Genomic DNA, 12,799 nt, shown 5'->3' on the forward strand with positions numbered 1-12,799 from the left:
GTTCCTTACTGAGGAGTCGGCAACACTGACATTGCGAGATCTTCTAACTTCTCCGTTTCCGTATTTCCAAACGTGTTATATCCTCAAGAAGTGCAAAAAATATATTATTTCCCGCCATCCTTTTGATTTTTTTGGTCACATTTTCTAAGAAATAACATTTTCTCTCGCTGCCTGTGTAAGTTTCTCTCTTCGGTGTGACTCTTGGGATGAAATTATCATGCTAGCGTAGCGTTATTTTACGAGTAGCCAGGCTAAAAGGCCCTGCTAGCTAGCGTTGTTAGCTACGCTAGCTGATATGTAGCTAGCTAACGTTAGATTGCGACTTTCTTTAAAACAAATACTAATTCAGTGTTTAATGTTGTATGGTGTATTTTCTTAGGTAACTAAAACGCTGACAATGTGGCTGTTCAACTGAACTAACCGGCTAGCATACACAGTGGCTAGCTAACGTTAGGAACCGTGCTATGGTGGGCTGTTTATTTTTTTGTTTGACCTTTCATTTAACTAGGCAAATCAGTTAATAAGAGCAAATTCTTATTTTCAATGACGGCCTAGGAACAGTGTGCTAACTTCCTCAAGTGATGGCATAGCTTTTGGTTTTTCTAACTAGTTTCACGTATCCTGATTTGTTCTAGCCAGATGAGTGCGTTTCGCACTGGTTGCTTTGTGACGGTTTTCTTCTCTTCTCTGCATTTAACTGAAATGTCGCCCCCTCCAATTATGTTAATGGTCGATGATTATGAAACCCTGAATCACGGTGTGCGACTGGAGATTTTTTATCTCGCTCGCCGTAAAAAGTAATCTATCTAGTTTATACAAATTATATATTTTTATAGGTGTCAGTATATGTTGGCGTTAAATTGACCAATGGCGTGTGTGTGCTCTACATGAAATGTATTTTGTGGCATGACGTTTTGACTAGTAGCCGTCACAGTAGGGTGTGGGCTGCTTCTTTTTGATTTGTGCAGCAGAACGACTAATCATACTCAAGTATGCCAGATATTACTCTTATGCCTATGGTGCATTTCCAGTAGACTTTACCCTGGTGATTGGACTGAAGACTTGTTTTTTTCCACCTCTGAGGCCTGGCCCCCCAAAAATCGAAAGGTCTTGGGCCGTGAACTTACTCACGCCAGACCTGGGAAAGTAACTTTTTTTCCAGAACATGGTTAACACAAAGTAAGTAAGTAACTGTTCCAAGTCCTTAGCGTAGTGATGGAAACACTTTCCTTATTAGTAATACACCAGGGTGTATGGACTGGAGTAACAACACTGCTGTATTGGAAAAGCCCATTGGGGCAGCAGTGTAGCCTAGTGGTTAGAGCATTGGACCAGTAACCGAAAGGTTACAAGTTCAAACCCCCGAGCTGACAAGGTACAAAATCTGTCGTTCTGCCCTTGAACAGGCAGTTAACCCACTGTTCCTAGGCCGTCATTGAAAATAAGAATTTGTTCTTAACTGACTTGCCTAGTTAAATAAAGGTAAAGATAAAAATATCTGACTCTGTGGACTGATACATATCAAAGAAAAGGATTAAAGGCACGGACAGAAAGCACGGGGTGGCACAATTCTATCCAGGCGGAGCGGTCGGTGGTTCTCATTGCACACGGAAGCCGCTCAGCCAGAGAAAATAGGATTCTGCTCTTATTTTCAAGGGGTGCCGTTGTTGACCAATCACAGTAGAACATGTAGCCTGCGTGGCGATACATCCACACTGACGTCCAACAGCAGGATCAGCTAACTTGCCCACTGGCAAACACTTGTCAGTTTAGAGTCACGTTTAACAATACATATTTTTCTCCCTAATACATTTTTTGGATTTATAATTTCTGTTGCGTGTAAATACTTTTTTTTTTATGAATGCTTATGGCGTTATAGCGTTTCTTCGTTCGTACGTATAGCGTTACTTCGTTCGTACGTCGATTATGTTTATTTCGTTGTTATGGTCACAGTCTTTGGAACAGCTGCCGGAGACACTAGCCGCTTTGATTTGAGGGACAAGTGGTGTACTCAGAGGGGTACTAGGCGATATTCTGCTGTCCGAAAAGCGCTTAACTATGTCCATGGCTAATCTCATTCCCCATCTCATTCCCCTATTTATCAATTATGGTGTGTATGTGTATGGTATGTCGAGATGTAGGCCTAATGATTGATGGGTTATTGCTAGATATTAAGTATCTACAGAAATTTGTTTTTTTGTGGTCTGGATATTCTGATGGTCTGAAATATATGCCTGTTTCTCATATAGTTTGGAGAGTTTCTGGCAAATACACAATTTCATGCCAGCGACACAGAGAATAAATACTTTTGTGTATATAGTGTATGTGGACACACCTTCAAATTAGTGGATTTTGTCATTTCAGCCACACCCGTTGCAGACAGGTGTATAAAATCGAGCACACAGCCATGGCCAAGCAGCCGCACACGAACCTAAGATCACCATGTGCAATGCCAAGTGTCGGCTGGAGTGGTGTAAAGCTCACCGCCATTGGACTCTGGAGCAGTGGAAATGCGTTCTCTGGCGTGATGAATCACGCTTCACCATCTGGCAGTCCGATGGACAAATCTGGGTTTGGCGGATGCCAGGAGAACCCTACCTGCCTCATTGCATAGTGCCAACTGTAACCTTTTGGGGAGGAGGAATAATGGTCTGGGTCTGTTTTTCATGGTTCGGGCCCCTTGGTTCCAGTGAAGGGAAATCTTAACACTATAGCATACAATTTCATTCTAGATGATTCTGTGTTTCCAACTTTGTGGAAACAATTTGGGGAGGGCCCTTTCCTGTTTCAGCATGACAATGACCCCGTGCACAAAGTGAGGTCCATACAGAAATGGTTTGCCGTGTGGAAGAACTTGACTGGTCTGCACAGAGCCCTGACCTCAACACCGTTGAACACCTTTGGGATTAATTGGAACGCAGACTGCAAGGCAGTCCTAATTGCCCGACCTCACCAATGCTCTTGTGGTTGAATGCAAGCAAGTCCCCGCAGAAATGTTCCAACATCTAGTGGAAATCCTTCCCAGAAGAGTGGAGGCTGTTATAGCGGCAAAGGGGGGACCAACTCCATATTAATGCCTGTGGTTTTGGAATGACATGTTCGACAAGCAGGCGTCAACATACTCTTGGTCATGTAGTGTATATGTGACTTAATGAAGGAGAATATTGCATGAAACTTGTGAACCTTTTAACACTATTGAATAAAGTGAAGCCTGGAATTGTAGATTGAAAGCCTGCCATTATACTATGGTGAAGGTTCATACCTGATGCATTTAATGTATGCACAGCTGATTTGAGATGGAACACTCTGTGAAAGGGACATCCAGTTTAATGGTTGAACTTTGTCACTCCTGGAGATGACATACTAATCTTTCAGATGTTAGAATCTCCGACCTACCGTTGTTGCCTGTATATAGATTTTTTATGGTGTTTCCATTTTTGTAGTGGCGTAAGTGTCGTATTGGGACCTTCAGATTTGTGCACAGCGTAGTCCTTTCAGAACATTTTCAGTTGCTGTTTTCATTCTCAAGGTGTCACCTGTTTTGGTGATGTTATAGTGGAATGGTCTGGAGAGCATTGGTGAGCTGGACACGACTGTTCTGCAATAATGCTATTATGTACCCCTCTGTCTACAGGTGGTGCTGTTTGTGCTGTTGTCGGAATGGCGGTGGTCATCCATTTACAGGGGCTCAGAATCACTGCAGGTTCTGAGGATGTTCGCAATTTCTTCACTGGCCTCAAAATCCCAGATGGTGGGGTGCACATTATTGGTGGGGAGCGTGAGGAGGCTTTCATAATCTTTGCTTCCGATGAAGACGCGAGGCGGGCGATGACCCGTTCGGAGGGATCCATCAAAGGTTTTCCGGTTCACTTACGGCTGAGCAGCAAGTCAGAAATGCAGGCCGTTCTCAAGCAAAGTATAAAACCCGAGGTGACCAAAAAGAGGCCGTATAAGGAAGGTTTCAGAAGACCGGAAAGAGAGGGCAGGAATGAGGAACCTGGAAGAAAAGAGCTTGTAGAGATGGGCAGTAGATCAGGGTCTTACAGTAATGTACGTAGTCAGGCCCGAAAGCCTTCCTCACAGCCCATCAGTCAAGATGACTTGTATTTGCTTATGCAAGGCATGCCTTTTACTACGAACGAAGACGACGTGAAAGAATTCTTTAGCGGATTAGAGGTGGAGGACATTATTATAATGAGAAATGACCGCGGCCAACCAAATGTGAAAGGAATTGTCAAGTTCAAATCCAGACGGGATGCTAGAGAGGGTCTGAAAAGAAATCGGCATTACATTGGAACTAGGTTTGTGGAAATCGATGTATGCTCAGAAGAGCAGTATTTTAAGGCAGATGTTGGTAGGGAACAGATGTTGGCATGGAACAGCAGTGGTACGTTTAGAAGAGGGCCTTCCTCAGCTCCCACTGAGAGGTCTCCTCCAGACCGTGCTAGGTCTTTCTCACCAGTGGCCTACAGGTCTAAGTCCCCTTCTCCTTCCAATGATGAGTTCTGTGTCTTGGTGGAAAACCTTCCCTACTTAGTGGAGAAGAGGGACATAAAGGAGATCTTCATTCATGCAGACCTCAAGTATGATCAGATCCTTCACCTTCTTGACAAGTATGGGTCAGAGACAAGGTCCGCATTTGTGCTGTTCAACAACCTGAGGGACTACGGTGCTGCCTTGACTCTTCACAAGAAGAAATTTCTCAAACGATGTGTGTACATCTCTCCTATCTCGAAAGAGAAAATGGTCACCATGCTAGAATCTGGGGGAAATACAATGGAGGGCACACCACCCTCTGAAAGGTCTTCCAGCCGATCTCAGGAAAGGCCTCCAAGAGAGACCGAGAAGGATGTGTATGAATCTGAGAAGATTTGCCTGTATGTGCGAAACCTGCCTTTCGACGTGCGCAAAGTTGAGATTGTGGACTTCTTCCTAGGCTTCAGAATCTCAGAGGAGGCTGTTGTTTTGCTGCTTGACCATAAGGGCAATGGGCTTGGAGAGGCTTTGGTGATCTTTCAGACTGAGGAGGAGGCTATGAGGGCACAGTCTCTGAATGGGCAAGGGTTTCTTGGAACAAATCTCATCCTGAAATGCATTTCTCTGGCTCAGATGCGTGAATTTGGTGTTGGTGAACCTGCAGTGAAAGAGCAAAAGATAGAGAGAAGCTCAGAGAGGTACCTGGCCAGGAACAGTGAGGCGATGTCCCATCTGTACACTGATTACAGGGTAAACCCTGATATAGGCCATCTTCCTATGAACGACCTGCAGGTTCATATTCATGGAGGCAGCAGTCTGGGTCTCGATTCTCAAATGATGGAAAGCCCTGTTCTGCTTGACAACCGGGGCAATGGCTCTGCTCATAGACATGGAGGCTATGGACCTTCTGCACCGCAGCAGTTTGATGGTCCAACATGCCTGAAACTGGTTAATCTGCCTTCGACTATCAGAATTGACGAAATCTATGACTTTTGCTATGGATATCGTGTAATTCCTGGATCGGTCTCATTGCAGTATGACAACAAAGGGATTCCCAAAGGCTCAGCAACGGTTGTTTTTGGATCTCGCTTGGAGGCGTTAACGGCAGTTGAGGAATTGAGTGGAAGACCAATAGGCAGCAGAAAAGTAAAACTAGTTTTTGTGTGAAATCCGTATAGAACAGGAAAGAACCTTTTGGGGCTTTAAAATGTGATGTTTTAGGAAGAACAACTCACAGTATTTGGTTAGTCTGATGGATTCCAACAATGGCGACTGAACAATTGTAGATTTAAAAAAATACTGTGTGTGTATGTGTATATAGCCTTCTACTCAATGTGTAACGGACAAACCTTTTGTCCATAGTTTTTTTCCCCCCCTTAAAGAATAACAAAATGATTTATTTGTATTTTGCCCATCGCTTGCTTGTCATGTAGCCTGTTTCTGAAGCTTTTTCTTTTTAGTGAAATTTGCCTGAAATTGTATTTTCTTTAACAGCTGGGTGAAGGTAAAACTTAATTTTGCTACTATTTGTTTAAATGTTTATTGCATTCTGTAGTGTAAAAGTTGTCCATTTAAACTTAGTGGAAATTCTTTTGATTAAAATTCATAATGTTCTCCTGTTGTCATCTTCCAAGATTGTCTAAGATATTGTGTTGTATGATAAATACTGCATTGCCCATGGTCCTTTTTTCTCCCTGTGGTCAATCTGGTGGTCTTTGGAATCAGAATGACCATGAATGCAATGTTATTTTACTTCAACTGGGGGACACACGCTAACACTCAAATTGTTAAGTATCTATATACGTTAGGTATTCCCCAAATCATACGGCAAGTTATGCAGGATTTAACACAAGCAAAGGGTGTAACTGTCTGCATTCACTCCCTTTTTATTTGATTCTGTTGCAGATGCATGTATTTAGTTCGTCAGGAGCAGTGAGAATAAAGCCCGAGTTTAGAAGGCAGGAGACTTTCACGCTTTACTGAGGATCTGTGAATTGCACCTACATTAATTCCAGCTACCCAATTTCCAGAAGTAACCAAGAGTTGGACTACGGTGACCAAAGGATAGAATGTTGTTCACTTATCTCACAGAAATGACGGTTTTCCCCTTTAAACCTTGAAGTAATAACTGGGTGGCCGGTAGCCTAGCGGTTAGAGCTTTGGGCCAGTAATCAAAAGGTCACTGGTTCGAATACCTTGGAGAAGGGCCCTAAGAATGGTCAAGAACTCCACCCACCCAAGTCATAGACTGTTCATTCTGCTACCGTACAGCAAGCTCGGGCCTCCTGAGTGGTGCAGCGATCTAAGGCACAATATCTCAGTGCCTGAGGCGTCACTACAGGCACCCTGGTTCGAATCCGGGCTGTATCACACCCAGCCGTGATTGGAGTCCCAATCAGCACACAATTGGCCCAGCATTGTCTGGGTAGGGCTGGTGTAGGTTGTCATTGTAAATAAGAATTTGTTCTTAACCGACTTGCCTAGTTAAAAAGGAAAAAAAGCTGTACCGGGGCGCCAGGTCGGGAACCAAAAGGCTCCTTAACAGCTTCTACCACCAAACCATAAGGCAGCTGAGAAACTCATATGAACACTTTCTCACACATCACATGCTGCTGTTACGTTATCCTGATTACCTCGTCTCTTTTACCCCTACCTACATGTACAAATGACCTCAACTACCTCGTACCCCTGCACATTGACCTGGTAAGGCTTCTTGTATATAGCCTGATTATTTTGTCTTACTATTTACTTTTTGTGCTAATCCCGCTTTACTTTTTAACTCTGCATTGTTGGGAAAGGGTTCCTAAGTAAGCATTTCACGATAAAGTCTACACCTGTTTTCGGCGCATGTCACAAATAAAATTTGATTTTTGACAAGGTGTCGATGTGCCCTTGAGCAAGGCACTGCAGCTATCCGGTATATGTGACCATTTTATTTATATATATATATATACACGTATAAAATGAATCGATAGGTACATTTCTTCTTTCCAGTCTAATGGCCCATGGCGTTGTACCATAGCGCGCTCTTGTGGCATAAACATGAACTTTACTACATACTGACACGCCAATTACATTTATTGAAATAATTATTGTCAATTATCCTATTTCTGTAACACAAATGTATATTTAAGCAATAAGGCCAGATAACTGAACAGACAGATTTGCCTTGGAAAATGTGCAGCAGAACTTTTAAAGTTATTTTATCAAACGAGTATTGTAACGGTGAACATGACGATAAAGCAGGAAAACGCCGTTTGATATCAGTATGATATTCTAAGAATTTGTTCTGCACGGATTTCAATAGGGAAAGATTGCGTCCGTAACCCGTTCGTCTCCGCTCGCGTGTATTTCGTTCGAAACGTTGCTTTGCTGCGCGTCTGGTGTTGAACCTTTGTGACCACAGCAGAAACGGCACCTCATCAGTGTGGCATCTCTCGGAAGGGAAAGGCACGCCTGTGTCGCCGAACATACAGGGTCAGGTAAATATGACCTAGACACAATAATGGTAGCCTGCTAGGGTTTTCATAGTGAACAGAACTTGAGAAACTTTTTGTTTGTTTGTTGCCATGATAAATAAATTACGGTCAGCATTATTCGATTTTTTTTTTTTTTTAATGGCCAACGAGATAACTTCGCTAGCTAACGTTAGGTGGCAGCCATGGCTATTTAGCCAGCCGCCTAGCGATGATGGGAATGCTAGCGCTGAAAGTTTTCACCGAGATACTGCATCCATTTAGTAGCTATTTCACGCGAAATGACTGTCACAACTTAACAACTAACTTAGCCAAGTTGAATTGATTAAAACCCATAAATCAAAGTTGATAAAGCATAGCTCGTTTTTCTAACGTTATCCGGTGGATTTCTAATGGGGTTGCCAGTGCTAGCTAGCTAGGCTTTTTGGAAATAGCAAATCAGCTGACTGGGAGAGTTTTTAGGATAGTTTAACTCATCTGTCAAATTATCTGTTGCTAGTTTATTAAAGACAACATTCACATCTTATGTAACTAGCCCCGGTCAAAACATCAAACTTTCTAGAATAATAAACTTATCACCTTTTTATGGGGTCAAAACGAATCAATTCAAGTCAACACTTCAGCTTTTGCAGTGCTGATGAGCGAGTGATGAAAGACCTGAGGTCATGTTTTTATCAAATGTGGTGGGTGACACGCACCACTTTGAATTAGCTCGAGTGACAATCTGTGCCGTCATAATCATACAATTGTCTCTCATTGTAGTTTGACAATCCGAGCAGGCAAGAGCACAAACAGATCTGGGACCAGACTAACTTTAAATAGACATGACCATGACATCCTAAGTTAGACGGCTTCATTACACTTTGCTGTTACAGGATGGAAGTGTCAAGGAGGCGGATCTTACAGAAGCACCTGCAGCCAGCCAGACCACTGCGGCGCTGCAGTACTGACCAGGGTAAACTTAACTGGACTAGTTCACTCTCTCTCATGTTCAACTGTCAACCTACACCTCTTGCTACTTTTTAAGTCATCCTTGGCCCAATTTTATGAAGTGTGATCCTCACAAACAGTCATGGACTAAGAACAAAAATGAATGAATGTGTCGGCTAACAGGCAGTATTCAAGATCTGATTACCTACCTACCCTTCTACCCAAAGTGTGTTCTTGCTCCCTCCCTGTTATATTTAAAAGGATAGGATTGGTGTAGGCAAAGGTTGTCAGTTTCTACGATATTTCTTACTCAAGTCAATTCCTTTTTAGTCGATGAGGGGAAGTGAGTGAGTGAGTGCACACTTCAAAGAGAAGGGTAGAGAATCCAACTGCAGCCAGTGTCCCACTTTCTCTTTATACAGATTCCTGCTTTAGAAATGAGCCATCTGCGTGTGGACAAGCTGGAGAAAAAACAGTGAGTGATGCATAGTTTTACCCAGAGAACTGACAATTACGTGCTTGGATAAGTAGTCAGTCTATAAGATTAATCTATTTCTTGCATTGACCATGTTTTTATCCTGTGGAAAGATTAACAGTATTGGAGTGGAACAGTTTTTTGAAATCCTCCATCTCCATACTCAGACACCACAAAAAGACTCCACCCCAACTAAAGGTAAGCTATCTATCTATCTATCTATAGAAGTGTGAGTTGAAAATGTTTGAATTACTTTAGTCCATAGTTGTGTCCCAAATGGCACTCTATTCCCTATAGTGCGCTACTGTTCACCAAGGCTCAAAGGAAGTGCACTATATAGGGTGCCATTTGGGACACAATCCACATGTTATCGTGTATGGATGTTGACTGATTCAAGTGATTCTCTCTCCTAGTGAGGATATCTTACACTAGAGACTTCCTGATTCAACTGGCCAGTTCCCCCATTGCCAAAAGAAAACCGGACTTCTTACCAGAACATCCTGTTGTTTTGGAAAAGGCAGTAAGCTCGTCATTCGACTCGTACTCAATTATGGCTTGTTTAGTAGTTCCTTTATTGAATCAGAGTAAATTCAGAAGCCTCTCCTTTTGATTTACCTTTCGTATCACTTGCCAACCTGCTCAGTATGTTTACCTTTAACCTGTTCTCAGTGCCATAACTTAACGTGGCTTATTGCAAATTCCTGATATTGAATGTTCATTCATTTCCACAGAGAGAACCTGGTGTGCCATGGTTGGAGAAGAGGTTTGATGAAAACAATGAAATGTAAGTAAAAATACAAGTGTGTCAATGAACTTGCCTGGTGCGAAGATACATTTTGTAAAGAATATCTACAGTTATTAGGTGAAGATTTGAGAGATTCTGTGAAATCAGACCAAAGTGTTTTCCTTTACCACAGCTTCTGTAGAAGTCAATAAAGCTTCTTTTTTTGGGTGCAATATCTATTTTAACACAATTGTAGAAATAATGAATGATTTATTAATCCAACATGTTTGTGTGAATATTTTCTCGTTTAGGCTTGCCTAGGCTAACATGGAGCCAGGAAGTCTGGTTGCTGCTGCTGCTTTTCAAACCACACACCACTACAACTTGCTCTGCCATTGAGTGATATACCAACAACAACAACAAAAATCCCAGTTGAGCCCAGAACACCACAGGCATGGGATGCGTCCCAAATAGCACCCTATGTCCTATTTAGTGCACTACTTTTGACCAGGGTCGATAGGGTTCAGATCATAAACAGCCATGACCATGAGAGTTGTAAGCGAGAGGTATATATATATATTTTTTTTTCCTTTGACAAATGTTGGTTCCTTTGGTGGACACAAACCTGAAAATGTACCGTAGCCTACATGTTTTAAATGGTGTGTTTCAGTCTAAAATAATAATGCGTGGTTGAATGATGTGCCTTGATGCTAACAAATGCCCCTTGCACTGTGTGATGTTTACATATGGCATAATGCTAATAACGCCTCAGTTGGAGGCCATTGACTCTGAGTAACCTTACAACGACCTCCCAAGACCAACACTACATTCATTTAACCCTTTCACTTTTTCATATGTTGGAGTATGGGTGTTTTAGGTTTGATATTGTCACTGAAGATTGATTATTGACTTATATCAACTAGTTGAATGTTGAAGTATAGGCCTGCTGCATAACTTGTCTCTATTCCCCCATTGAAAACTGAGCCTGCCTTTGCACACTATCCTTCTGAGGGTCAGTCCTGTAGTCACATCAAATAGTACATCTCTCCCCCACTTCTCTGAGGGTCAGTCCTGTAGTCACATCAAATAGTACATCTCTCCCCCACTTCTCTGAGGGTCAGTCCTGTAGTCACATCAAATGGTGCATCTCTCCCCCACTTCTCTGAGGGTCAGTCCTGTAGTCACATCAAATAGTACATCTCTCCCCCACTCCTCTGAGGGTCAGTCCTGTAGTCACATCAAATAATACATCTCTCCCCCACTCCTCTGAGGGTCAGTCCTGTAGTCACATCAAATAGTACATCTCTCCCCCACTCCTCTGAGGGTCAGTCCTGTAGTCACATCAAATAATACATCTCTCCCCCACTCCTCTGAGGGTCAGTCCTCTAGTCATATCAAATAGTACATCTCTCCCCTACTGCACCTTTTCTCAGTTTATTCTATAGTAGTTGAATGTGAATAACAGCTGTGTAAATTAGCACAGAGTTAGTGAAACCCGTCGCCTTGACTTGCCTGTGTACATAAGGGGTAGTTTATTATGCAGCTTGTGTTCGGAGACTGTTGTGGTTCTAGTGTGGAATGGGGAGACTGTTGTGGTTCTAGTGTGGAATGGGGAGACTGTTGTGGTTCTAGTGTGGAATGGGGAGACTGTTGTGGTTCTAGTGTGGAATGGGGAGACTGTTGTGGTTCTAGTGTGGAATGGGGAGACTGTTGTGGTTCTAGTGTGGAATGGGGAGACTGTTGTGGTTCTAGTGTGGAATGGGGAGACTGTTGTGGTTCTAGTGTGGAATGGGGGAAATTGAGTGCCTGTTTATTTTTGAAGTGTATTTATTTAATTTATCCTTATTTTGTTATAAGCTATTTGCCTATCGAGGCTTAGTCATGATGGCGGGCTTCATTCCAAGATGTTGGCCTTTTGTTGATACAAGGCTGAGAGGACTTTCCTATGCTAATGTAAAGGGACTGCCAAAGTGTAACCATGTATTTTCAGATATGCAGTAGGTTAAATAAGTGCCCCCCCCCCCCCCCCACATTGATTTTGACTTTCAAGTTGCACATTGTGAAGATAGTACACAAAATTAAATAGGCTATGGTGCACATCCTCTCCTTGCTCCAAGACGTATGAGCTGATCTGGGATCTGCCCTAATAGCCCTGTACATTTCTGTGCTCTTATAAAAAATAAAAAAATGTATGACAAATGTTGTCTTGTGAAGTGTCATTTTACACCAGAAGCAGCTCAAATGCTGACTATACCTCAAATTCGAACCTTGCATTATCAAAATCTGTAATAATGAAACCTCGCCATGTAATCTAGTTTACATGTAAGACTAAAACAGAAATTGTAGTCACACAGCGTAAACGAGAAACCAGAGACAATAACCATTCTAGTGGTAATTCACTGGTGTAAAAACTGCGCCAGTGGTGCGCACAGATCCTGTGTAACATCTCCCCTACTGGCGTTTTGATGTTCATGAGTTACGTCTACAGTGAGTCCAGACAGATTAATATAATAGTTCGTTTTAAAACGTTTACATGTTCTGCAAGAACGATTTTCCTAATCATGGACGCATCTGAAATCAGGCTACCTGATGGGACTTCAATCAATTCCAAAAATGGCCAATAAACGTTCTACCACCGAAATCATGTTATTTTTGCCAAGTCTATTTGATTCAGAGTTGGGACATAAAGTTTGTATGTGAACTATTTGTAAATTGCAT

At 42.4% G+C, this 12,799-nt stretch overlaps 1 protein-coding gene across 7 annotated transcripts; it reads left to right on the forward strand.

Annotated features, from left to right (window-relative positions):
- The first annotated feature begins 3 nt into the window (after positions 1–3).
- Positions 4–12,280, forward strand: LOC109882686 (RNA-binding protein 12B). 7 transcript variants are annotated; one of them, XR_004206623.1, is made up of 7 exons: positions 8–175; positions 8,828–8,907; positions 9,305–9,357; positions 9,471–9,555; positions 9,771–9,877; positions 10,089–10,141; positions 10,393–12,280. XR_004206623.1 is itself a non-coding variant. In XM_031811799.1 (7 exons), exons 1-7 carry the CDS (start codon positions 7,142–7,144, stop codon positions 10,400–10,402), a joined length of 426 nt encoding a protein of 141 aa, XP_031667659.1. In that variant the 5' UTR covers positions 6,108–7,141; the 3' UTR covers positions 10,403–12,280. The 7 variants fall into 7 exon arrangements, 5 of the variants coding, with proteins under 5 accessions (XP_031667655.1, XP_031667656.1, XP_031667657.1 ...); XM_031811799.1 differs by lacking the exon at positions 8–175 and adding an exon at positions 6,108–7,179; XR_004206622.1 differs by lacking the exon at positions 8–175 and adding an exon at positions 7,524–7,958.
- Positions 12,281–12,799: the final 519 nt, after the last annotated feature.

Source organism: Oncorhynchus kisutch, unplaced genomic scaffold, assembly GCF_002021735.2.
Source record: "Oncorhynchus kisutch isolate 150728-3 unplaced genomic scaffold, Okis_V2 Okis02a-Okis13b_hom, whole genome shotgun sequence".
Classification (NCBI taxonomy): Eukaryota; Metazoa; Chordata; class Actinopteri; order Salmoniformes; family Salmonidae; genus Oncorhynchus; species Oncorhynchus kisutch.

What these genes read in the sequence shown, in the direction of transcription:
- LOC109882686 (XM_031811795.1), top strand. Translation starts at nt 3,661, where the DNA reads ATGGCGGTGGTCATCCATTTACAGGGGCTCAGAATCACTGCAGGTTCT.